Source organism: Talaromyces proteolyticus (assembly GCF_021365285.1).
Source record: "Talaromyces proteolyticus strain PMI_201 chromosome Unknown BGW36scaffold_2, whole genome shotgun sequence".
NCBI classification, from domain to species: Eukaryota; Fungi; Ascomycota; class Eurotiomycetes; order Eurotiales; family Trichocomaceae; genus Talaromyces; species Talaromyces proteolyticus.
This window is the reverse complement of record NW_025764278.1, coordinates 2,089,168-2,113,918: the sequence shown is the minus strand read 5'-3', so window position 1 is coordinate 2,113,918 and position 24,751 is coordinate 2,089,168. Positions and strand designations below refer to the sequence as shown.

Here is a 24,751-nt window from a genome sequence, read left to right as displayed (position 1 = left end):
CCACGTTCAACTGCTCTCACCATGGCGAGAACTAAGGACACACTAACCGTGACCCCGGCATCTCGCACCAGCCGCTCACGAAGTCGTTCTCCCAGACCAAAATCGAAGAATACTCCACAGAAGGTCGATTATACCTCGGATGGAGTGACGGATAATGACATCTTCAACCTTCCGCTATCAGACTACAGATGGCTTGCTGGGCTGACTCTAGTCGCTGCTGCAGTCAGGTTGTTCCGAATCTATCAGCCTACTAGTGTTGTGTTTGACGAGGTGCAGTACGTGAAAATAAAACCAATTGATTCTCAGGATGTTGGCTAATTTTCATTTCTGTTACAGCTTTGGCGGGTTTGCTACCAAATATATCAAGGGCAGGTTTTTTATGGATGTTCATCCACCATTGGCTAAGCTGCTCATTACGCTGGCTGGCTGGCTCGCTGGCTTCGATGGTGAATTCGAATTCAAGAATATTGGGGATGACTACATCGAACCAGGCGTCCCATACGTGGCTATGCGTCTTCTTCCCGCGATTCTGGGCGTCTTGACTGTACCTTTGATGTTCTTGACCCTGAAAGCGACGGGGTGCAGGACTTCGACCTCGGCCATGGGCGCACTGCTGGTCACCTTTGGTTAGTATTGGAAGAGTATGAGCGAATAATCCGCTAACTTGGATAGAAAATGCCTTGACTACCCAGTCGCGCTTCATCCTACTCGACTCGCCTCTTATTTTCTGCACTGCACTGACCGCCCTATGTTTCTCATGCTTCACCAACGAACAAGAACAAGGGCCATCGAAAGCCTTCAAAGCACCGTGGTGGTTTTGGTTGAGCACGACTGGTCTCTCACTCGGTGCCACCCTCAGCGTCAAATGGGTGGGACTTTTCACTATTGCTTGGGTGGGATCTCTCACCTTGGTTCAACTCTGGGTTCTTCTAGGCGACCCCAACACAGTGACACCGGTAAGAATATCCAGCCTGGAATTAGATAAGTCTGTAGCTTACTTTCACAGCGTCTTTGGTTCAAGCACTTTTTCGCCCGGTTCTTTTGCCTAATCGTTATCCCAACCGCCTTCTACGTTAGCATGTTCGCTATTCACTTCCTCTGCTTGGTGAACCCTGGAGAGGGAGATGGTTTCATGTCGTCCGAGTTTCAAGCCACTTTGAACTCTAAGGGAATGCAGGATGTTCCAGCCGATATTGCGTTTGGTTCTCGAGTTAGCATTCGCCATCTCAACACCCAGGGTGGCTACTTGCACTCTCATTCACACATGTATCCCACTGGAAGCAAGCAACAGCAAGTCACTCTATACCCCCACAAGGACGAGAACAACGTCTTCCTCTTGGAGAACCAAACACAACCTCTTGGCCCCTATGGAGAAATCGAAGGACCACTCGCATGGGATAATTTGACGGCTGATTGGATTTACGACGGTGCTACTATCAAATTGTATCACTTGCTCACTCATCGGCGTATTCATTCTCATGACGAGCGCGCTCCTATAACAGAAGTCGACTGGCAGAACGAGGTCTCCGCCTATGGCTATGAAGGGTTCCCTGGCGACGCCAATGATCTCTTCCGAGTGGAGATCGTCCAATCAATATCTGATGGAGAGGAAGCCAAGAAACGTTTACGCACTATCCAGACTAAATTTAGACTCGTACACATCATGACCGGCTGTACACTGTTCTCCCACAAGGTGAAACTGCCAGACTGGGCATTCGACCAACAAGAAGTTACCTGTGCGAAGGGAGGCACTCTACCTAATAGTATCTGGTATATTGAGTCAAATACCCATCCATCATTGCCTCCAGATGCAGAGAAAGTCAACTACCGAAACCCAGGGTTTTTGGGCAAATTCCTCGAACTTCAAAAAGTCATGTGGACCACTAATGCCGGATTGACCGAATCACATACCTGGGACTCGCGCCCCCCTTCATGGCCTACGTTACTGCGTGGTATCAACTTCTGGGGTAAGGATCATCGCCAAGTATACCTCCTTGGAAACCCTCTCATCTGGTGGTCTTCAACTGCTGCAATTGCGATATACGCTCTTTTCAAGGGAATCACTATTATCCGTTGGCAGCGTGGCTATAACGACTACAAGAACATTAACATCAAGCGTTTCGATTACGAACTAGGCACTACAATCCTTGGCTGGGCGTTCCACTACTTCCCATTTTACCTTATGGCACGTCAGTTGTTCTTGCATCATTATCTCCCAGCCCTCTATTTTTCGATCATGGGTCTATCGCAAATCTTTGATTTTGTTTTCAAGCGTGTCCAATTACCTGGTCTGGGAAAGAAATCTGTGCTTGGCAGCATCGTCATTACAGTATTCTTGGCTTTGAGCGTCGCTATCTTTGCTGTCTACTCTCCTCTCGTCTATGGAAACCCCTGGACAGAGAGTGCTTGCAACAGCGTCAGATTGCTCAGTTCCTGGGACTTTGCTTGTGACACATTCCATACTGACGTAAGTCCTCCAGCATGGCAACCTCCACCTCGTGGTGTACATTAAAGAGAACTTCAAATGATTAATGGACATTGAGATTTTTAGTTAAGTAAATATACATCACCTGTTCTATCAGTCAGTAATCCCACGCAATCTGGGGCTCCGGCTGCCGCTATTCCTCCGAATTATAAGCACGACAATAACCAACAGCAAATTCCAAACGGGCAAGAGAACCAGCAATCCGCCGTAACATCGAAACCCGCCAACTCGAGAATCGTTAGCCGCGAGGAACGTGTGGAGTATCGGGACGAAGCCGGCAATATCTTGGACCCGGAGAAAGTTGCTCAATTAAAAAAGGAGGGTAAGATATCAATGCAAACCAAGTACGAAACACAGACTCGCATCCTCGATGCGGATGCCAATGGAAATTTCCAAAAGGCTGAACACGCCCCTCCTCACCCTGACGTTGAAGGCCAAAACCCAGAGACGAATAGGAACGGCGCTGATAATGTTGCGCGAAATGAGCCTGCTTCGGCGGTCGGGATGGGAAAGTCGATTCGTGATGAAAAGGACCAGGATAGCCCTCGGCCGGCGAGTGAGGGGAATGAGGCTACTAGATAATTATTCGTAATGCTCGGATCAGTCAAAATCGTTTTTTTTCCTGTTCGGTGTGGGCGAGGTGGAAGTGATAACACTATTGGTTATGTATATTTCATAATGAGCTGTTTTTAATGCCACTCTCTTTCTCTCATCTACATATACTACATATAAGAGGTTGAATTATCCATCAAGTTTGAAATGAGTAACAAAGGAAATCTTTATTTCAGATGTGTAAGAGCTCAAACTATACAAATAACAACTGAGACCTCTACTTTCAAACAAATTTTCTGTTGTCAATGGTCGGTCGGTTTCATCTACCTAGAGTACAACGCCTAGCCCCAATCTATGGACGGTCGAGGGGGGTAGGTAGTAGCTTTAATTTCGTTTCGCAACCTCGGGATTGGCCCTTTAGTAGTCATATTCCTCCTTGCCGTACTTGTTGAATCGCTCATGAAGATCCTGATTATAACAATCAACATCTCATACCACCATTTATCGGGTGTCGTATAAACTCACCTCAGGCAGAGTCACGTTAGGAACAATGACAGTGTTGAGTGCGCTAGGAGCGTTGCGCAGAGGTTGGTTCTTATCGCCGTGAGGGTGGTACTGGTACTTGTAAACCTTGCCATCCTCCTCAGCGCGCTGCCAGGGCATCGCAGAGTCGCCGATGCGGACGTTGCTCTCGGAGGTCACCGAGGTGGGCTTGCGGCCGAAGTACCTATCAAATTGCAAGTTTTTATCAGCCGGGCGTTCCATATCCATATTCCCTGTGGTTTATTTGTGCGATTGGGCTGCAATTGACTTTGGGGGAAATCGTGACCGTGGGATTTTGTGTGACGATCAAGGGAAGAAATACCATCCAGCAAGCAAGAAAGCACCGGACATAACGCCGAGAAGGACCTGTAAACAATCCCCATACAATTAATATCCAGATCCGCAATCGGTTTTGTAGTTTGATCAAGCACATACGTAGAGCTCAGGATCGCGCTTGGGGCCCTTGTCCAGGCCAGCTTCCTCAGCCTTAGAGGCATAACGGCGGACGGGGGCGCGGGCAAAAACCTGGCGGGCAAAGGCCCGGCGAGCTGTGAATGCAGCAATTGAAGACATTTCTGTGGTGTAGTTCGAAGGGAGTTGCAGGAAGGTATCTGCTGCCGAATTGCGAACGAGCGTTTTTGCCGGGTGTGAGTGGAGTGAGGTCAGATACAACCACGATGATGTCCCGGCCCGTAGATCAGGTGATTCCGGTTCCGCATCGGGGCTGGTGCCTCAGGCTGCAATCGTATCGTATGTTGTTATTATTGTTGTGTTGATGAATTAATGTTAATTTTAGGATGTCAGTCTCGACTATGTCTTAAATTACCATTACCACATGCATCACAATTGTGGCATATTTGCAATACATGTACTCGAGGTTTGACGATGCTTTAGCCCGAAACACTGCTGAACATCATTTGTATCGTTATAGGTACATGTACCAGTACCTATATAAGTAATCAAAAAAATTGAAATTTCAGCTATTCCTCATGAAATAACTATTCGAGCACTCAACCATGTTCTTGAGCAAAACTGAACTGTTCTTCATACCTGTTGACATATGATGAGTCTAGTATTCGATATATATACAACAGCTGAGGCATAGATAGTTAAGCAACATTGAATACACCAATGCCCAGTATTATATGCAACGCTACTCAGCAACAACCAGTAAAAACCATCGAGGATAAAAAGGAACAGCCTCAGAGTGAGAAAAGTACTTCGAGAATACATGTAATTAACAAAAGAATAATAACATGATACTCTGTCAGTTGGTCAGTGATTTGAAAGCGGGACGGCCCACTCCCGATTGGTCCTGGCGCCACGCATTATTGATCCTTTTGCATTTCTCCAGGGGGAACCGAGAACCAGACTCGAGAATGAACTCAACTCGCAGGCTGAGGATCATCCTGCCTAGTCGTTCTTTAACACCACCGCCGACATTCTTTACTCTCATATCCCAGACTCACCTTAATATCAATAACCTAATACACCCGTCGATCTTTTGTCGTTTGCCTCTCGCGTCTTACCGTGTTGATCGCCTCCGCCGCTGAAGTCAGTCTCAATCATTCCATCATTCCACGCACAGTAACACATTTGCTTTGGAGAACATTGGTACCATCAAATCATGGTATTATAAGGATTGGCCCAACATAGTGACAAATAGCGACGCCTGTGGAATTAGTCATGGCCGACTCCAGCGTGCCTACTTCTCCGACTACCCCGATCACGCCTATTTCTCCCACAACGCCAGTATTGGATGTGCCTCGCCCCCCTTCTGTCGACGGCATCTCATCGCGCATGACTGATATTGCCTCCGAAGATGGCGATACACATGGAGGTGCCTCATCACAGGCGCCACCTTCAAGACGTGGCCCACCACCAGCGCGCTGGTCGGTAGGAAATGCGAGCATGGCTCGCCCAGGCAGCTCATCCAGTCGTCTGAGCCGAATCAGCAGGACCCACGTTCCTTCTTTGACGCCTCAAGCATTCTTTCGTCCGATGAGTTCCCAGCGACTCCAAGCACATCGTCGTCCAAGTCATGCACCTTCAACAGCGGGCACTATTACTTCGGAAACAACTGAAGACGAGGAAAACCTGAACCGTAGGAGTCTGGTTTCTAGCAGTACGCTACGCTTAGGTGCTCAGGCAGTTGATCTTGAAATTCCTCCTTCTCGTGGGACAGAGTTCACAGATCCGATCATTCCTGATAGAAACACGTCGAATGCGAGCCCTACCGGGAATACAACAGTGAGAAGCCTCGGCGAAAGCGTCAGACTACTGCACGAGCGCGAAAGAAAGCCTGCCCCCGAACATCTTAATCTCGCGACAACCATCAGGTCCCCTAATCTGCATGATCCTCCTCAAAAGTCACCATTGTCGTTTAGATCTGGATTCCTTTCTCTACATGGCAAGAACGACGATGGTTTGCGACTCGATAGCACAGGCCACGAAAGATTGTCATCAGCAGCATCCTCAATGAAGGCCCGCCCCCAGTACCTCCCGCCAACCTTGGCAAGAACTATGAGTATTTCACTGGTAACACCGTTTTCTGGGGTAATGGCAGGTTCCAGAACTCCCGCGATAAACCAGTGAATATCGCGACTGGAACTATGGTTGTTTTGCCTTCTGTCCTGTTCTTCGTTTTTTCGTAAGTGGTATTTTGAATTGGATGACAAAACGATGAACTGACCGCCAACAGGGCGTCGTGGTTATGGCATAATGTTTCGCCAGCATTGCCTATCATTTTTGCGTATATATTCTACATATGCATGTCATCTTTCATCCACGCCTCCGTTGTTGACCCCGGTGTAAGTGCTACCCAGTCTCCATCTTTGTGCTCTGCTCATTTTTTGTAAAGATATTTCCACGAAACCTGCACCCGATGCCTACATCGGACCCCTCAGCAGACCCCTTGACCCTCGGTCCGCCAACCAATGACTGGGTGATGATTAAATTGGCTACGTCGGATGTTGCTGCCATGGATGTACCGGTGAAATATTGCAAAACATGCAATATCTGGCGTCCTCCACGCTGCTACCACTGCCGAACATGTGACAATTGCGTTGAAACACTAGACCACCATTGTGTCTGGTTGAACAATTGTGTCGGTCGCCGTAATTATCGCTACTTTTTCACCTTTGTCAGCTTTGGGACGATTTTGGCACTTTACTTGCTAGGAGTGTCCCTAGCCCATATCCTCCTTTATAAAAACCAGCAGAACATCGATTTTTCGGAAGCGATTAACAAATTAAGGGTGCCATTTGCGATGGTGATTTATGGGGCACTAGCCGCGCCATACCCAGCATCCCTTTGGGCCTATCACCTCTTCCTTATGGGCCGAGGGGAGACTACTCGCGAGTATCTCAATTCTCAAAAGTTCAAAAAAGCAGATCGTCACCGTCCTTTCACGCAAGGCAATTCTTTGTGGAACTGGATTGCTGTTCTCGTGAGACCTCGGCCTCCTACGTATTTGCAATTCAAGAGGGCCTACTATGAAGGCGATCAACGGCTTGCGACGCAAAAACGCAAGTATCTGCCAAAAGATATCGAATCTCAGGCAGGAATGGAAATGCAGACTGTGGACCCTAATACTGCGACATATACCCCCAATGTGGAAAACAATTGATACTAATGGCCTGCCCACGAAAATCTTTCGGTTCTCTTCTGCTAGTGAGCGTTAAAACTTCATATTTCTCATTATCACTATATGATACTTTCACTATGCTTATTTTCTTCTTTTTCCGCTTTTATGATTTTAACTGTTGTCGTCTGATGGATGATTGCACTACATTGATTTCCTTTTATCATCAATTACGACTCCGGCCTGTCGCAGCGCGATTCCCCGGATGCTTCATTCTTTGTTTTTCTATAACGCCACGTAGATTAGGCTCTTCACGGATGGACCCTTTCTAATGAATATACTTATCTTATTCCCTCAATTCTTTCTGTAGGGGTTTGGCTTAGGGCTTCTCAACCTATGCTATTTAAGCCACAGCATAGCGTGAGCCAATGCCTAACCCCTTGTGCTGCAACAAAGACAACTTTACAGCTGTGACATTCAGCTTTTATTCATTGTCCAATCCATCAATTGATATCCTGACCCATATATAGCTAAGACCCTTTATCTGATAGACATGCAAACAGCAACGAGACTTAGATGCTACAATGGAAACAATTATATGTATAACGCATACTGGTCTATTCATTTAAACTCAATATTGAGGTGCAATCCATGGAATGCTGACGGGCGGGGTGAGAATGCAAGCTGGGATATGCAAGGCATGCCGCCTCGCCGCTGTTTATATGCTGTCGTCGGCTCTTTATCATATCCAATTATCCCTCAATAGACAAGGTTTCAGCCAGCTTCGAACATCTCTTACCTACAAAGCCTCATCTCCATTGCCTTTGTGTCCTGATCAGTGACATATCACGCAGGGTGTTGTTCTTATCTGTCCTGCTGTTTCTTGATGTTGTGATTACACGTTTCAGATCCAACCTTTGCAGCATCCTAGCACTAATTTTAGCCTCTGGACGCGTGTGACAAATTGACTAGCCGGTTGCCAGTGTTTGTGGCCCTGATTAATAACTGGAAAGTGTTTATCATCGCTGGCTGAGCAGGGACCACCTTCTGACTAGCCCGTTTACTCCACCTCATCGCCCGCTGAACCCCCGTAGCGTTCCGTTCTTGCAACCTCCATGTTTGGCTCAATTGTTGATTTCCTCTCCCCTACGGCACGGATCAATCGTTCTTCGCGCAAGCTGGCCACTCCGGCTTCCAAGATGCCACCACGCCGCACCCGCTCCTCCCTGGAATCAGCTGTCCAGATGGCCCCCGCTGCTACAAGCTCCGAGCAGCAGCAGCAGGATGCGCCGGATCATGCTGACGAGCCCATTATTGGCGTGGACTTCTCCGGTCCTCTGCTCACACCTGAGGCCAGCCGCTCTGAAACCTCCAGCAACAACGAGCTTAATGCCAGCGACGAGAAGCCCGTGACACGAAGGAAGTCGACACGCGTGTCAACGCGTACTTCCTTGCGGGGATTGGGGAAATTGCGCGAAAATGAGGAGGATCACGAACACGATGACTCTGAGGCTTCTGTTGAGCCTAAGATCCGCACTGTCTCGGGAGAAACGCTCGTTGACAGCATTGTTGAGAGCCGTGCCTCACGCTCGTCGTTGAGAAATAGTGTTGGTATTGTGAACAACTCTTGGAGCCAGACTACACTTCTGCGGGAGGGGGCTGAGAATGATGGAAACACACGGCCCGACACCCCGGTGTCAAAAGAATCCAAAGAATCACCAGATCCATCTCGCCGTCGATCTCTGCGTGCTCGATCAGCCATCGAACAAAAGGATGAATCGCAGGCTGAAAAGGACGAGGAAATGACTGAGGCGACACCCAAATCTGCCAACAAGGCAGAAAAAGCAGCACCTCCACGTCGTTCATCCCGACTTAGCTTGGTTACAAGGACGACAGAGGTTCTTGATAGGGCTGCTAGTGTTTTGGGTAAACGGTCTCGTGATGCTATGGAGAAGGTTATCATGAAGCGCCGTGCTAGCTTGCGTCCGCGCTATTCGCTGCCAGCCAATCCTGACAACATCACTTCAGGCGCATCGCAACTTCCAGACCCTAAGAAACGCCGGCTCTCCGATAGTGATTTGCAATTGAAGAAGAAAGAGTCTGATGAGAGCCCTGAAAAGGCTGCCCCTGGCCCTATTCGACCTAAACCCAAGCGATGGCTAGAGAAAGGTCTCTATACAGGCCAACACCGTGACTACGATCCTCGACTAAACGAAGCCAACAATAAGATCAAATTTGCGAAACGGAACGCCCCTCGCAAGGCCCAACCTAAGCTGCTTCCATTACCTATGTTTGCTGGCGAACGTCTTTTAAAAAACGGCCGGGATTTTAAGCTACCTTTCGATATTTTCTCTCCACTCCCCCCTGGTCAACCGAAACCGGATGAGTGGAAGAAGACCAATCGAAGTAAGTTGTTCGAGATTTGGATTGAAATTAATCTTACCAATGTGCAGATGTCTTTGTCGGAGATGCTGCCAGCTTCTGGCGCGAGAACAAGAAGATTGAATTGTCAACCTGCCTATGTGATGAGGATACTGGCTGTGATGAGAACTGCCAAAATAGGTTCATGTTTTATGAGTGTGATGCCAGCAATTGCCGTGTTGGTGCTAACTGCGGCAACCGAAACTTCGACGAATTGAAACACCGAACAAAGGCTGGAGGCAAATATAACATTGGTGTTGAGGTTATCAAGACCACAGATCGAGGATATGGTGTACGCAGCAACCGTACATTCGAACCGAACCAGATCATCGTTGAATACACAGGCGAGATCATCACACAAACAGAATGCGAGCGACGCATGAGGACAGTTTATAAGCACAACGAAGTAAGTTATTTTTCTACAGAACGTACACCTTCAAGTCTGACACATTTAGTGCTATTATTTGATGTATTTCGACCAAAACATGATTATTGACGCTACTCGTGGCTCTATTGCTCGATTTGTCAACCACTCATGCGAGCCAAACTGCAGAATGGAGAAATGGACAGTTGGTGGCAAACCACGCATGGCCCTTTTTGCCGGCGATAAAGGTATCATGACTGGAGAGGAGCTTACCTATGACTATAATTTTGAGTAAGTATCAAGATTCAAGCTTCCGAAGGAACTGACTAACGTAATAAAGCCCATTTTCACAAAAGAATGTGCAAGAATGCCGTTGTGGAACAGAGACCTGTCGTGGTGTTCTTGGTCCTCGGCCGAAGGATCGCGCGCCAAAGGAGTCCAAGGGTGATGACAAGAAGAAACCCGTCAAGAAAAGATCCAAGGCAACTTTGGCCGGCACAAAGCGCAAGCTTGGAAATATTCTTGACGAATCAACATCAGCCCTGAATAAGAAACGTAAGGTTCTAGCTACCAAGTCGGTTAAGAAGACTGTCACCAAGGCAGTATCCAAAGCCAAGGCTAGTCTCACTTCCAAGAAAGCGCCGGTACAGGTTAAAAAGAATGTCACCGTTACGAAGGTAAGCTCTAGAGATTCTAAAATTCGAGCAAAGACCATCAGCAAGGCAAAGGTCACCAAAGTTTCCACTGCAGGCAAATCGTCCCCCAAAGCAAAAGCGATCCAGGCGAAATCGCAAACCAAAAGAGCAGTTTCAGTCTCGTCTACGAGCGTGAAAGCCCCCAAAGCCAAGCCTATGTCTGCATCGGAAAAGGTGAAGGCCAAACTGAAAGCCACTGCACGTCGTTCCACCAGTTTCAAGAAAGGCACCCAGACCCTCAAATTGAAAAGCCCCGCAGTCAAAAAGCTATCTGGTTCCGCAAAGAAGACGCCTTCAAAGAGCACCCCTATCAAAACTCCTAGTCGAGTAGGGAGCGTCAAAAAAAACTAACTTCGGCGCCTGCATCAAAAACTTGAACTGATATTTTGACTTGAGGTGGTTTCGGCAGGTAGAAGCTCATTTGATTAGACCTGCAGCACACCATGGAATAACGTGGAGCAATGAGCCTGCTTTCTTCTATTATCCCTTCCCTTCTTCTCTTCAACATCCATGTTTTCTTTTTCTTTCTTCACCGGAGTCTAGGTCCTCTAACGGTCGTGTCATTATTGCGGTGCGAATTATGGTTGGGAATGTTTGATATGGCACGGTATCATTTTCAGATTTGAGCTGTTTCTTATTTTGTGGTTCTAATACTTTTCTTTCTTCCTTTATAACTCGATGCTTCAGTCACATGACAGCAGGAGAGAAGCTTGTACGAGCCGGGGAGTGAGGTATCATGCAATGAGTTGTTCTATGATTACTAGTAACAAGGATTCAATGTTCGCTTTCTGAAAGTTTCTAGAAATTCAGGCCATAGCACTGAGAGCGAGTTTGTTGGCGACATGTATGCTTTTTATCAACATGCTAGATAGAGTGGTGTAGTATTGCCTACTTGCCTACTCTCTATTTCTATGCTTTATTTGCTATTATTTTATATGCTATATTTCTGTGTGTCTTGGGAATTAACCAACAATGTCAATCAATACCTTTAAATCCAATCCATCAAGTGTTCACTTCAATCTAAGACTACATAGATAACAATAGGCGAGATCTGGGTGCCGCCCTAAGGAGAGGCATGTTGTGGCCAGAATAAATCCAGAGAGAGACAGGGCTGCAACACTCTCGTTGCCTTTTGTAATTGATCATTGAGCACACCCGAATGCAGATATAGTTAGAATTGCCAACGAAAAATAATTGAATTATTATGGCCTAAATAATGCCATTTGTATGTGTATTGGAAGCGGCCGCTCCCTCGGATGAACATCGGTCCGGACTACATGTCTTGAACAAATCCGGACTTCCCTTAACGCGTAACATGTCTAACCTTATTCGATGTCGATTTTCAACCACTTACTGCAGTTTGAAAATGTATATAGCTTTCAGAGTCTAATCAATTATCAAGTATGACTTGCATACCTTGCCGCACGAGGAAGAAAAAATGTGACAAGGAAATTCCACGCTGCGGGCGGTGTCTCAGGTAGTGTGGCTGCTTGAACTAAGTTCTGGTCTTATGCATATGGTCTAATCCATCATAGAATTGGCATCAATTGTCGGTACAACAAGCCATTGAATAGCATTGGATGGGAGAAACGTGTTGGAGATGGAGCACTTATATACACACCACAGGGTACTCCTATCAGCATCCTGCGCAATGATCCTCTACTGATTCTTCAAGATGGATATTTCTCATCCGATCTTCTGGGACTATCAAAGTGGACAGATTGTATTGACGTTCATCTGACGACTGTTACGCTGGCGACTTTAACGCTCAGAGGACGGGATTTACGTTCAGCATGCCTACCCTACCTAGAGACGCTGAATGAATGGCTTCCGGTGGTTCTGTCCAGCGAACTGGATGATTGTGCCTCAAGTATACTATCTTTCCCTGATAGTGAATCATCGCTATTGATATACTCCTGCTTTCTCCTTTCTCAAATATGTGGTAACGAAAGTAATATGGAGGCGGACGAATTCTACCTGAAATGCAAGGGCTTTTTTACTCTCCTTGTCTCTCAAAGAAGGAGAAGTGAAAAGTTAGTGCAAGTAGGGCTACTTCTATCGCTTTATGAGTATCTACAAGCCATGAATGACGTTGCCTTGACGACTATTGCCTCTTCCACCCTAATCGCCGATCATACGGGTCTATTCCTTCCTCTCGATCGAGATGGCGTTCGCTGTAGCACGACGTTGACACTCTCAAAACGAATATGGTGGAGTCTCTTCATTCTCGAGAGGTGAAGCCCTCAACTCGATCCGTCTTGACGTACTTGACTGATCTCTTGTTTCAGAGTTATCATGGCAGCGGCCGTTGACAGCCCAGTTATATCCGAAACTTTCATTTGTCCGATTCCCCCAATGCCGGAATTTCCAGTTGCAAAGGAGCAGGCAATTGAAATATTTCTCAGTCAGAGCCATTCAGGGGCTTCTCAAAATCCATATGTGCAATTCATTTACGAAGACCACAAGAGCGGGAATAGTTTGCAACTAGAATATTTCACTCGACTTGTTCAAGCGTGTTACCTGTTGCAACTAGCCCTCCTGGATCGATGGGCTCATTCTCATAGAGTTCCCAGTCGTCACAATTGCGTTGACCTTGATCGGAAGTTAACAACATTTGCATCAGCGGTACTTCAAGAAGGGGAGGCAGGACATGGGAAAAATTGTTCCACTCTTGCGATTTGCGTTAAGTAAGTCTCAAGAATTTGCAGCCTGAATAAAAGCAATTAATTAAAATCCTCGGCTCTGACTGTTGTTAAGTGCTATGATTATTCTTCATGGAGTGTCGGCGGCCGATATCGGATATTCGGCTTATCACGAAGAGAGACCGACTGACATCTGCCCTGCCCTGGTTGTGGCTATTCAGATGGTATTGGACCGCATTAAGCAGTTTCCAACTTGGCATTATCATTATGCGGCAATAATTCCAATCTGGACCCATCACTGCTTCTACCTTGGTGCCCTTTCTTATCTCCAGCAATGCGCTGAACGATCTGACCCCCTATTGAACTTCGATATTCTTGAATCAGTTCTTCATTATTTGAAAGTATATTCTAAGCGCTGGAAATTGTCTGGTAAGTTTTTTTCTTTCTGTTTTTGGTCGGATTTCTAAGCTGTCTCTTCCTGACTAACTACCATAAAGTTGAGTTTTATAATCAACTCTCTCAGCTGGCTTCAAGTGTAAGTCCATATATTCCTTGGTTAAACCATCATCCTTTCCCTTGATTGCTTCGCCGCTGGGAAGATCAGACTCTACACTACAGTGACAGATTCCAATATTTCCTTGAATGCCTGGACTACTTCCTCTCTTTTACCCTCCCAAAATCCCGTGGTCTCAACAGACAACTTGCCTTGCATCGCATCCATTAACGCCTGGCTGGCATTGTTCTTCGTGGGGTCTCGACCGGGGAATTCGAGCCTTGGAGAGAATGAAGACACTTTCAATCCGAATCCTCTCTCGAGAATCACACGGAGACTTTCATTGGCGGAGGAACCTCCCATGATGCCATAAGTCACAATCATCGCTGGCTTTCCGGCCCAGGCATGATACAGGAAGTCCAAGGCATTTTTAAGTGAGCCAGGAATGCCCTGGTGATATTCCGGAGAAACAACAATATATGCATCGTATTTCGCGATTTCATGATTCCAGAGCCGCGCAGATTGACTGGTGAATTTTGATAGGTCCTTGATCAACACGGGAGAGACAGGCTCGTTGAAACTAGGTAGACCAAACGTATCGATGTCGACCGTCGCTATGGAGAACTGGGGGCTCGAGGCCTCACTCGATTCAAGTATTGTTTTAACCCAGTTGCCCACATGAGGGCTAATACGATTAGGTCTACTAGAACCGAGAATAAGAGCAATTTGAAGAGGGCTCATTTTGTTTAAAAACGTGAAAAGATATCGGATGATATGAGGAGCACACAGACTACTAACCTGCCTAGTAAGACGGAGCTAATATGAGATGCAAAATAAAGCTTCACATCGTATGTTCTATTCATTCTATTTATGCGGTTGGCAACGAGACAAAACACCAGATTCTAAACCATAAGACTTTTGGGTCCTTTCTGGTAAATTAGCTGCAGGGTCGGCTGCATGGTCGGGGTGGCGCGATCAGCCGCAAGCCGGCTTCCAATGGAGAGAGGAGCGGGCGTGCCATTTGATCCTATTGGAGGACGGCGACCAGATGCAGGCGACCAGATGCAGATGAAAGTAATCATTTCCATACGAAAAATAGATATTTCGCAAGTTGTATGTATTCCGACGCAGCATAAATATCAGTCCAGAAAAAAGCCATTTGTTCCTTTAGCCCGATGCGTTAGAGCAATGAAGACTATGAATCATTTTTGGGTGGTTTAGGTCCCTGCGATTCGCAAAGCTCACCTATTTAAAGACCCAACTCTTTCCTTTTATGCAAGCTACTCTGTTTCTTCAAGCTTTTCGACTCCAGTTCAGGGTTCTCTCAATATTATCTTGGAACTTTCCCATATTCTCAAGTAAAGCAAGCTTCATCGAACAAACATGGTAGTTATATGTACCTCCACCACTGTTCCCATAAATACTTGCAATGACGTCGCCTCCGACGTCTTAACACCTGCTGAATTCTGGGAAGTCCTGGAGCACAAATGCCGCAACCCAGCCACTTTTGTCAAATCCATCACAAGTTCTCGGGTTGTCCAGGAGGATCACGACAAAACAGGACAAGTTACAAGTCTTACCAGGCTCGTCACGGTCAATGGAGGCGAACACGAGATTGAAGAAATTGCAATTCTTAAAAAGCCCGTCATGGTTAGTGTCCCATCACTATATATGCTTTACTTGTTTTGTATTTTGATTTTCTTGGGGATACATATATGCGATTCTCCACGGCCACAATTTGTAGTTTGTTTTTTTTGCTTAGGCTCACGAAGAGAACCTTGCAGATTGAATTCAGGATCCCCTCAACTGGAACTTCCATTAAAAATATTCTGTCACGAGGAGCCGAGCAGATGCATCATCCGACAGATATCTACATGGTGTCAACCTATGAGTGGCATCATCCGGAAGTGGAAGAGGGCAGTGAGGAACACAAGAAGCTTACTGAATATTACTGGCATATGAGTAACGAAACTGTGAAGCACACAGTGGCAGTAGCTAAGAAAATGAAGGCTGAAGGAAAACTGGCCGATTTGATGAAAGAATAGCTTTTAGTTAAAATTTCACATCGTCTAATACATCGGACGAATTTGGTGATAAATTATCCATCATAGTTCACTGACATTTTAACCTGTTAAGAATAGTCTACTCCGTGGAACCAAACAAACCTATAGCGCTGGAGTACATGGAGGAGAAAAGCCATGAGTGTCTGTGATGGAAGTACTAGATAGAGTGTCATCCTTAACATTATTTTAAATACTATTGACTTCATCACCAAAGCCACAGAGATATAGGACTGGTGTTGGATACAAGGTCAGTGTTATTAAATCCTATCCTTAAATAATTATTCTGAAATTGGAAGGTTTCCGATTTATTACTTATTTTGTCTGGTATATCCGCTTTATTAATGATCACTTATATAGATATCAAGATAAGTTAAAAAGATATGTTATATATTCCCTAAGGAATCGTATAGTAGTCAGAATGAAAATAACGAGGCCCCCTCAAGTTAGAAATCAGAACTACTGGACACACTCAGATCCCTCATGACACGTCCACTTCAGCCAATTCTTGGCAGAGGTGTCTGTCACCGGTTGGTTTCTCGACTGAGTCCGCCCAGTATGCAGCAGCCCGCCACGTTCAGCCACACGTTCAGCATACGAGCGAGTTATAGTTCGAAGGCTTCTGGTCGATGACAACCCCATTAAACGATATTATCAGAGAGAAGGTTCCGGACAGCGTGGTAGAAGTAGAGTAGGAGGAAGAGCGCAAGAGGACCTTGAGCCTGTATGAGCATGTTCATGGTGAGATGGAAGTGATGAGGGAAACTGAAAAGGTGTCACTCAATATTTTTTTAAGTTGGAAAGGAAAACTTGTTTGTTTGTGTCCTTTGAAGAACAGTTCCAGGGGAAGAAATAACTCTTTCCTCATGATAAATCATGGTGTAGGAGTGCGGTTGTAACGGAGAGTTCGTTTGGTCAGCTATGGAGGCCGGCGAGTGAGAGATGCTCTGCGGCGGAACTAATGTGAGGATTGGAGCCAGTCTTGATGCGGAATCGAAGTAGGCCTTGAGACAATCACTTCCAATGTGATCCATTTGTGATGTTTCCTGTTCTTTAATTGTACTAGTATCGGAGTCGGAGAGGGTATTATAGCAACCAAGCAAGGTAGACTCCACCTCCTCTACTGAACCTTCTCGTTGGGTTTCAGCGGCCTCCGAGATTCTAATACTTGGGCGATCAAGAGCGTGGGGTAGGAAGGAACTTTGACAACCAGGTTACAGGACTCCCACCCCGATGAAGAGACCTCGGAGTCTAGAGGAGAACTTGGAGAGAAGGTCGCTCGAGAGATCTAAGCTGCTAAGTCGAGAGAATTGGTTGTGTTCCGTATCTGCCCAGATGTGGTGATAAAGAAGGAGGGATACAACTAGAAGGGCATCTTGGTTCTTCTAGTAAGTGGGTGCGACAGGGCCTCGCGATACCCTGGGAGGATCTGGGATAGGTATAGGAGAGACCTGCAACGGTACTTCTCCTGGGTTATCTTTACACGAACGATTAAGATATGCTAGATGAGTGGCAAAGATAATTATAATGGCGTTCAGAAGGCAGTCGTACTAGATATGATTAGTATACAGGATGTCCATCGCTCCGTATTCATAGCAGACATATCTACATCTCCAGGATAGACGAACCTGAAACAACAAAGGCACCAGGTTCACCTGCCAGAGTTTAGGACTAAATACTAAAGTGCTTACGGTACAGGTAATAAGTGATGGAATAGCTGTATCTGCGTCAACTCGACTTGTTTTACAGAGCTCTTGACACGTCTAGCGTCTGGTTCACTCCGAGTGACCGTTGCCGCGAATTACTGCTCCTAGTTGGAGAATGGGGAGTTGAGGTTCCTGGTGGCGATATTCTTTGGGCCTTTCGAACGCAATTCTCCTGTCGTTTTTGACAGTTCGCACACGCGGGAGGTATTTTCATCACACTAGCTCGGTTGGCTGCGTATTTTAACGTCTGGCCATCGCTAGATCTCTAATACGGCAAACAAAAGTTCTGTATGTGGGACCCTTCTTACACGGAAAATATTTCCCATTTCCATACCTAGGCTTTTGGATGAGGCAGCATCAGCACTGGACTCGAAATCCAAGAAGGCAGTCCAAGTGGCTTTGGACCATGCTTCCCGTAGGCGAACAACCATCGCAATCGCGCATCGTATTAGCACAGTTCAACATGTCGATGTTATCGTTGTTATGGAGTCTGGCTGTGTAGGCGAACGAGGAAGGGATACAGAGTTAATGGGCCTACGAGGCCGGTACTGGCGACTCTCTTCGGTGAATAATAAGGCTTAGATTAGAGCGCCGAAATTCGCCTCATTGTAAAGGACACTGCGTGGACCACCCTGAAATATAACCCACCTAGTGCTGGTAAATAAAATACCAAAGGGACCAGGGAAATGTTTCACTTGAGATGTTATAAAATTTCAGAAGAAACTCATGGTCATTGTGATTGTCAACACATGATATCGAATTTTTAGTAACTACTAGAAATCAAATGCTTAAAGGATTTCGGTTAACTAAGCGATTCAATGATAATCTAATAGCAGGAATACTGTCCAGGTCTCCTTGCCAGCTAAACGATGTAAATCCAAATAGCAAGAAGAAGGAGAAGAATTATCGTTCAATCGATGTCGGTTCCCCAGTCTAGCAGGTCGTCGGCAGCTATCTTATAATATCAGGATTCCTATAAATGCGCCTAACGCCGATCTTAGTTCTATAGGATCAGTGACCTCTTTTGATATAAGAAAAACTAATATCCATCTAGAGCTTTCAGGAAGGAAAGATCTGGTTATGCAACGGTTGTACTCGCCGTATATATATCGCGTCTGCCTATGGGTGCAAGAAAAGCAGTTCAGCTACGAGGACAGATTTGAAGGAAAGCTCGGCTATATCTATGTATACTGCATAACTGAATAGCTGTGGCCTTAAGATTCAACTAAGTACATATTGTACCAAAGGAAAATTTAGGATTCGTAATTCGATACACGGATTCAAGCATGATAAAGTCCCCAGTTAACATTGTCGTTACCTGCATCTCCTTGGCATGCCATGTTGCCTGAAGCACCAACCAAACCATTCGACGCAAACATCTTAATTGATGAATTGATGAGGTCTACTATATCCTGAGCACCAACGTGAAAGTCAACGTCTCCAGTTCCAGTTGTTCCGGTCACCCCAAACGCACAAGTCCCATACTGGACCAGTTGATGTTGTTTGCCTACCGAAGATTCGACCTCCCACGAGCCTTGAGTGCCGGCAATATTGGTAACTATCTGCTGACAATCACTGACAAGAGGTGAGCCACCGCTGGTTGCGTCTGTGAATGTCGAGGTTCCGCAGTCATTCGGGCTGGGTGGAACGGCGCAGGGATAGTTGGGCTCTCCCGATGTAGTGCTGCTCGCGTCAACCGCAGTTGCGGCCATCTCTGGTGAGCACACTGGAATGTTGATGAAGCCAGGAACAGTATAGTCGCCGTCAATCAAGCCATTAACGACTAATTTGTCACCTAGGTCTGGTGCGATGCCACCATTGGCATTATTGTTCTTTTGATAACTGCGAACGGCTCTGTAAGTTTCGTTAGTTGTGTTCGATGGAAGCAATCAAAAGATGCAACCTACCCTTGAATAATCAACTGTCTAGTAACAGCCCCCCATACTTGCGTGTCCCCAGTCAGGGCCGAAAGTCCAGGCGGTGCTGTGAACGGTACCTCAGGACAACGTCCATCTGGCGGGTTACTGCCGCAGCTGGCCGGAAACTGACTAGAAACCGGCATAGCGAGGTAATAGAGTTCTCCGGTACTGGATGGATAGCAGCCCCATGAGGCCTCTTGATCCTCAGTAGTCATGTATTTAGTAATTGGATTGATTGTACCACAGGATGATCCGCTATCAATTACAAACACGTTATATCTCGCAGCTGACCAGATAGCAGGAATAGCGTAAGCATAGAGGGCGGAAGTAATTGAAGAAATGAGAGTTTCAGCGTCCGGAGGATATTGATCCGTCTCTGGTATGCCAGCAATAAGTTTACCACCTGTGACAAGGCTGTCAAGATTGGGAAGGGAACTTGAGGAGCCAGAAAACAAATCTTTGAGCGCCAGAGCAGTCAAATTTGCCCAAGCGCCGACAATTTGTCCCATATAGGTTGAAAATGCATTCTGGTCTTGTACTGACCAGGTCCCACTGTGATCTTTAGTTAGACATTAGAAGATGACAATTCCTGGAGAAGCTTACATTGTTGTGTTTTGGCCGCCGACAACGTCTTTGCCTACAGTTACTCCCGCCGCGATTGCAGCATAGGTAAGGTCCTTTGTTGTGGCGAGAGCTGCAGGATTGGCGAAAAAATATGGCAACTTAGTCAAGTCTAAATTTTTTACGGAGTAAGGATCCAATCAACATAAATTTTATAAGAAAAGACACTCACAAGAATTAAAAATCGGTGCAGCCAAAGCAGTAGCTCCAAGAGTAATAAAGTCCAGAAGAATTTGAAGCCATGAATCGTCTTTCTGTGGGGCTACTGGCGCAAAGATATTCTCAAACTGGGACAGACTGGGTTCGAAAATACTAGCAGCATGCCACAATGCATCCCATATGTCTTGGTACATCTAAAATCACGTTAATCACACCATCTAGAAGAAGGTAAGGCGTATTATGGTCCAGTGACCATAATTCACGATACATACATCGTGGACAACAATAAGAGAGTTATAGATCTCGTAAGAAGCTGCACCAGCTGGTGGTGAACCATCAGATGCCGGCGGATCAAACCAACACAGGTCAGTCGTTTGACAATTGTTGTCCGGGCCTACCGACTGGCATTTAGTAAGCTCACGGCCATGGAGTGAGTTCACAATAGATGAAATGAAGGTGATTTTGTTCTGTGGCCGATCCACATTTATCCACTGGTTTGTGACGTCTGCCCATGCATCGTCACCGTCCATTTCACTCCATCGTTGCTCTGAAGTCATGTTAAGCTGAACCCAATAATTAATTGCTGGGTCAGTGCATTGTACGCTAGTCCAGTTACCAGTTATATTCTCCTGTTCAGAAAGCGGGTTTATGGCGCTCTTGATATCTGAAATAAATTTGGTCCATGAAGTTGCAGGATATGGGACATTGTTGTAAGTTTCCAAGTCTGTAGCCCAATCTGTGGAGCCACCCATATTCAAACTTTTGTAGAGAGACGTTCTTAAAGCCTTGATGTTATTATCCATATAACCAACCCATTGGACATTGTCATAGACAAGGATATTTGTATTACTGGTGTCGTCGACAAAATTCTGGTTGACACGGCTGGGGTCATTGAGAATATCCTGAATCTCTGCGTTCGCAATATAGCCAGCTGTTGCTGTGCATGGGCCTTCTTCTGCGTTTGATTGCGTACTGGAGCCAGTGAAAGTACAATTCTCGGTCCAGCAAGACGCGTCGGACATTTCGAAGGACCGTCCGTAGCTGGTAACACCAACTACAACTTGGCTTGAAGGTACACCGGCTTTTGTGATCTGGAAGAAAGCATTAGATGTGGCTGGTCAAGAATGAAAAATGAGATTTATGACAAATGCGCTGTTGCCCTTCTTCATGGTCATCGCATGAAACTGGGCGAATTATTCAAATAAATAACATGATCTGAAATTTGGTACGAGTAATCATTTATCTTCAACTCAGTAAAGAAAGACAGCTTACCATGGACAGGGCGTTCAATGTCTCTGTCAAGTTGACATCGCTCCGAAGACAATTTCCTGTTGGGCAGCCGTCTTGAGAGTATGAATTGGATGCGTCCCACTAAACAATATTAATGCATTCATTACCATTGAAAAGAAAAGATAAGAAAAGAAACACGCATACCTGGCCATGCAAATCATAGGTCATGAAAATGATATAGTCAACCACCGCGGCAATCTTTTGAATGGGAAAATTTTTCAGGTACCAGTACGACGAAGGAGCCGCAATAGATACTGTTTTGTTGGGAAGCAAACTCTTGAGAATGGTGAGGAATGTCAAGTAGTTGGCACCGTCATCCGAAGATGCAGGAGGAATACCTGGAATATCTGGGGCCTAAAAACGCGTTAGAACAGAAGCAGCAAATGCAGAGTTACTTACTCCCGGGTACTCCCAATCAATATCAATACCATCGAGGTTATTCTGAATAATGAAATTGGCCATGTTTGTAGCCATAGATTTTGCGTTGGCGGAGGTGACGCCGTCACGGAATATCATGTAAGTGGATGGATCAGTCGAGAAAGCCCAACCACCAAATGACAGGATTTTTGCCGGTCCTGTGATTCTCAGAAATTGTGAAAACTCAAAGGCTGACAGTGAATCATCTCCAAAAGTGGTATCTACAGAGTAGTTAGGGTTCAGCACGCCGAACCCGAAATGCAAATTTGTATACCCTGTAGGGTCGATTTGCATTGCGTCTTGGTAAAGACAAGCACGGTCAAAACCAAATCCTTCAAAATATGCGACTGTCCGCCACACAGCAGGCGCGTCGCCTGATATAATGTCAGTGCCACAGTTAGAAATACATCCATTAGTTCCCAGTGCGGCCGTGCCGGGGGAGCCTGTGTTGGTATTTACACAGAATTCGACGGTCGTGCCACACTACAGGGACACTCGTTAGCTAGCCAGAAATCCGAAGGGATTACTCTGTTGGGGATGGACTTACTTGGCCCCAGACATCGCAACATGCATTCAGTAGGCAAGGATTGAGCATGGAAATATTTGTTCCGCCAGGTGGCGTTGGGGTGCCTGGTACGGTTGGTCCGCATAGAGCATTGGTGACTGCAGCTGGCATGGGTGGAGTGCCAGTGCTGAGACAAATAATAATACCAACGAACAAATCATCACAACCATTCCAAGACCATGTATCAGCATTATAATTGGTCAATTCATCAACCGTTATGCTGTTTGCTGCAGCAATAGCCGAGCAGTAGTCGTCGCTCTTAACGGTGTATGTCGCACAGGATCCATCAGAGTTGGGTTGTGGAGCAAAATTTGGCAGCGTTCCCTCTGAACAGCAGACATACTCGCCAGGTTGAAGATCGCTGCAGAACTTGGGGTCCGAAGGATTATACTCGGATAGTTGATCTTGAGTAATGCCGCACTTTTGAGACAAAGAGTAGCAACCATCGCCTGAGGCAACCTGAATATAAGAGCAGGTATTGCGACGCTGGGGGCGTCCGGTAGAGGATGATTTGTATGAAGAGCCTGGCATGGAGTTTCGCTTGGTCGTCGAATTGGGAGTTTGTGCTTGTGGCAGATTGAGTACCAAGGGAGTGGTGATGTAGGCTGGACCTGTTATGTTGGTGACACTCCTGAAAGACCAGCATTGTCCATTGGACCATGACTTAAGGGCCTCTTGAATAGGGTCAAAAGTCGAATTGCTAGTCGCCATAATACCAAATACGTGATCGCCATCATTTCCAGGCTGGCAAAGCTGCATAGCCACTGTACCGGTACCTACGGCGACAGATGCCACGGCACTCTCAAAGGATGTCAGAGCATAATTACCCGTAGCTTCAATTTGGAGGCCCCTGCCCATGTAAACGCCGACTGAAGTCTTGCCTGCTCGGGCAAACAAAATGACGGAACTATTCGTGCCTCCATATCCATTTGCCAGATACTCGCGTATCTGCCTCGAAAGCGACCGGACATAGGAAGGAGACATGCCCCCTTCGTTCCCCGTGCCAAATTGATATGTAGAATCGATTGGAGTGCCAAGAGCAACGTTCCCTGTTACATTGGGCAGATTGGACCAATCAGGACCATAAGAAGAGCAAGAATAGATGCGGTGTGAGGTCCTTGGATCATCGACCGGTCCGAGGAGAGAAAAGTAGTAAAACATTGTCTGATCACAGGACTCAATTTGATCCAAATTATGATACAAGGACCAATTGCCTGGGTTGGGACCCGCAGTGCTGCATCGTCCTGGACAAGGATTCTTTGGCAGATAGCCAGGACTGGCAGGTAGTCTACCTCCAAGCTGAGCATAGGCATGGGCAAAGTCGGAGAAGAGGGACACGACTCCAAAGCCGAGCTTGACCCACAAAGAGGGCATGCTTTCTGTCAGTCTGAAAGAAGGACCCGAACAGTTTAATCCAGACCCAGCAGGTGTATATGAAATTGTCAGTGATGGAACAGTCGAGTCTCTAGTAGCTCTCGATTTGTCCGTCTTGGAAAGATGGCCTGATAATTTCTCTGGTTTCATCGTGGGATTCCATGCTCTTATATCCCTGGAGGAGCCTCTATCTCGTCGAACCCACCCTGTGTGGCCCTGTCCTAACCTCTAGCAGCCAGCACAATGCAAATCACGATGTGTCATATAGTGACCGACGCTAGACCAAGCTTTCGTAAAATACCGTATGTTGTGAGGCTTTTTTCAAAGCACACTGCATGTCCATGTGAGGTCCTCTGGCTTAGCGGCCAAAGCGGGCAGGGATTATCATGCATTCGAAGCCCACCACACAGCCTACTAAATGCAATATAGTGACTCTAGCGGAAAATTATCAGACAAAGTCAGGCTGCTACTTCCTGGGAATTGGTAAGTGATTTTCTCGCAATAATAGACACCAATATCATACGCCTTTCTTAACCTCGGTCTTGGAGTAAGTATGTGCCTCTATCACCGTCTTTGGATTAGTGGTTGAGAGCAAAGGTGATAGCAAAAGTCGAGCAGTTTTGAAATGTTTTAACCAGCACATACATGTTCACAGAATCCAAGAACGAAGATAAGCCTACCCATAGCAGGTAATGGGGTTGTGTCTGCCCTCAGAGCAAATTAGTACATTGGTTCTTGTCAAATGAACCAGTAATGGAAAATTATAATTACACCTAAAAGAATAGATGCATGTCTTGATTCAGCTCACCATTCTAATGTGGGTATACCCTGCTTCGGAACTGTAGTGCGCTAAATTGAACTG

The 24,751-nt window shown here is 46.2% G+C and overlaps 8 protein-coding genes across 8 annotated transcripts; 5 read left to right on the top strand and 3 right to left on the bottom strand.

The window, feature by feature from the left end:
• Nucleotides 1-21: 21 nt before the first annotated feature.
• On the top strand, nucleotides 22-3,067 carry BGW36DRAFT_355219 (protein mannosyltransferase 1; the record flags this gene model as incomplete). The annotated part of the gene is made up of 5 exons (XM_046213617.1): nucleotides 22-275; nucleotides 337-626; nucleotides 673-956; nucleotides 1,007-2,467; nucleotides 2,552-3,067. 5 exons carry the CDS (start codon nucleotides 22-24, stop codon nucleotides 3,065-3,067), a joined length of 2,805 nt encoding a protein of 934 aa, XP_046076837.1.
• Nucleotides 3,068-3,454: 387 nt separating this feature from the next.
• On the bottom strand, nucleotides 3,455-4,153 carry BGW36DRAFT_355218 (uncharacterized protein; the record flags this gene model as incomplete). Its single annotated transcript, XM_046213616.1, has 4 exons — nucleotides 3,455-3,505; nucleotides 3,563-3,764; nucleotides 3,903-3,946; nucleotides 4,016-4,153. The coding sequence occupies 4 exons, from the start codon at nucleotides 4,151-4,153 to the stop codon at nucleotides 3,455-3,457; spliced, it is 435 nt and encodes a 144-aa protein (XP_046076836.1).
• Nucleotides 4,154-5,266: 1,113 nt separating this feature from the next.
• On the top strand, nucleotides 5,267-7,208 carry BGW36DRAFT_394049 (putative DHHC zinc finger membrane protein; the record flags this gene model as incomplete). The annotated part of the gene is made up of 4 exons (XM_046217878.1): nucleotides 5,267-6,005; nucleotides 6,065-6,230; nucleotides 6,282-6,390; nucleotides 6,441-7,208. The coding sequence occupies 4 exons, from the start codon at nucleotides 5,267-5,269 to the stop codon at nucleotides 7,206-7,208; spliced, it is 1,782 nt and encodes a 593-aa protein (XP_046076835.1).
• A 1,070-nt stretch (nucleotides 7,209-8,278) lies between these two features.
• BGW36DRAFT_394083 (uncharacterized protein) lies at nucleotides 8,279-10,994 on the top strand (the record flags this gene model as incomplete). The annotated part of the gene is made up of 4 exons (XM_046217880.1): nucleotides 8,279-9,569; nucleotides 9,617-9,990; nucleotides 10,040-10,239; nucleotides 10,289-10,994. The coding sequence occupies 4 exons, from the start codon at nucleotides 8,279-8,281 to the stop codon at nucleotides 10,992-10,994; spliced, it is 2,571 nt and encodes an 856-aa protein (XP_046076834.1).
• Nucleotides 10,995-11,997: 1,003 nt separating this feature from the next.
• Nucleotides 11,998-13,783, top strand: BGW36DRAFT_92502 (uncharacterized protein). Its single transcript, XM_046222702.1, has 4 exons — nucleotides 11,998-12,120; nucleotides 12,179-12,877; nucleotides 12,932-13,330; nucleotides 13,401-13,783. Exons 1-4 carry the CDS (start codon nucleotides 12,047-12,049, stop codon nucleotides 13,750-13,752), a joined length of 1,524 nt encoding a protein of 507 aa, XP_046076833.1. The 5' UTR covers nucleotides 11,998-12,046; the 3' UTR covers nucleotides 13,753-13,783.
• Nucleotides 13,784-13,892: 109 nt separating this feature from the next.
• Nucleotides 13,893-14,519, bottom strand: BGW36DRAFT_288825 (putative NAD(P)H-dependent FMN reductase LOT6; the record flags this gene model as incomplete). The annotated part of the gene is made up of 1 exon (XM_046210614.1): nucleotides 13,893-14,519. One exon carries the CDS (start codon nucleotides 14,517-14,519, stop codon nucleotides 13,893-13,895), a length of 627 nt encoding a protein of 208 aa, XP_046076832.1.
• A 561-nt stretch (nucleotides 14,520-15,080) lies between these two features.
• BGW36DRAFT_92450 (uncharacterized protein) lies at nucleotides 15,081-15,866 on the top strand. The gene is made up of 2 exons (XM_046222701.1): nucleotides 15,081-15,428; nucleotides 15,563-15,866. Exons 1-2 carry the CDS (start codon nucleotides 15,162-15,164, stop codon nucleotides 15,821-15,823), a joined length of 528 nt encoding a protein of 175 aa, XP_046076831.1. The 5' UTR covers nucleotides 15,081-15,161; the 3' UTR covers nucleotides 15,824-15,866.
• A 2,958-nt stretch (nucleotides 15,867-18,824) lies between these two features.
• On the bottom strand, nucleotides 18,825-23,889 carry BGW36DRAFT_288853 (uncharacterized protein; the record flags this gene model as incomplete). The annotated part of the gene is made up of 9 exons (XM_046210617.1): nucleotides 18,825-19,398; nucleotides 19,452-20,015; nucleotides 20,067-20,196; nucleotides 20,257-20,437; nucleotides 20,516-21,334; nucleotides 21,516-21,614; nucleotides 21,678-21,887; nucleotides 21,933-22,433; nucleotides 22,498-23,889. The coding sequence occupies 9 exons, from the start codon at nucleotides 23,887-23,889 to the stop codon at nucleotides 18,825-18,827; spliced, it is 4,470 nt and encodes a 1,489-aa protein (XP_046076830.1).
• Nucleotides 23,890-24,751: the final 862 nt, after the last annotated feature.

Excerpts from the sequence above, each read along its gene's own strand:
- BGW36DRAFT_92450 (XM_046222701.1), top strand. The coding sequence starts at position 15,162 with ATGGTAGTTATATGTACCTCCACCACTGTTCCCATAAATACTTGCAAT. Across the intron at positions 15,429-15,562 it reads TTCTTAAAAAGCCCGTCATG|ATTGAATTCAGGATCCCCTC; the intron begins GTTAGTGTCCCA and ends AGAACCTTGCAG.
- BGW36DRAFT_92502 (XM_046222702.1), top strand. The coding sequence starts at position 12,047 with ATGACTTGCATACCTTGCCGCACGAGGAAGAAAAAATGTGACAAGGAA. Across the intron at positions 12,121-12,178 it reads CGCTGCGGGCGGTGTCTCAG|AATTGGCATCAATTGTCGGT; the intron begins GTAGTGTGGCTG and ends AATCCATCATAG. Across the intron at positions 13,331-13,400 it reads ACTCTTGCGATTTGCGTTAA|TGCTATGATTATTCTTCATG; the intron begins GTAAGTCTCAAG and ends ACTGTTGTTAAG.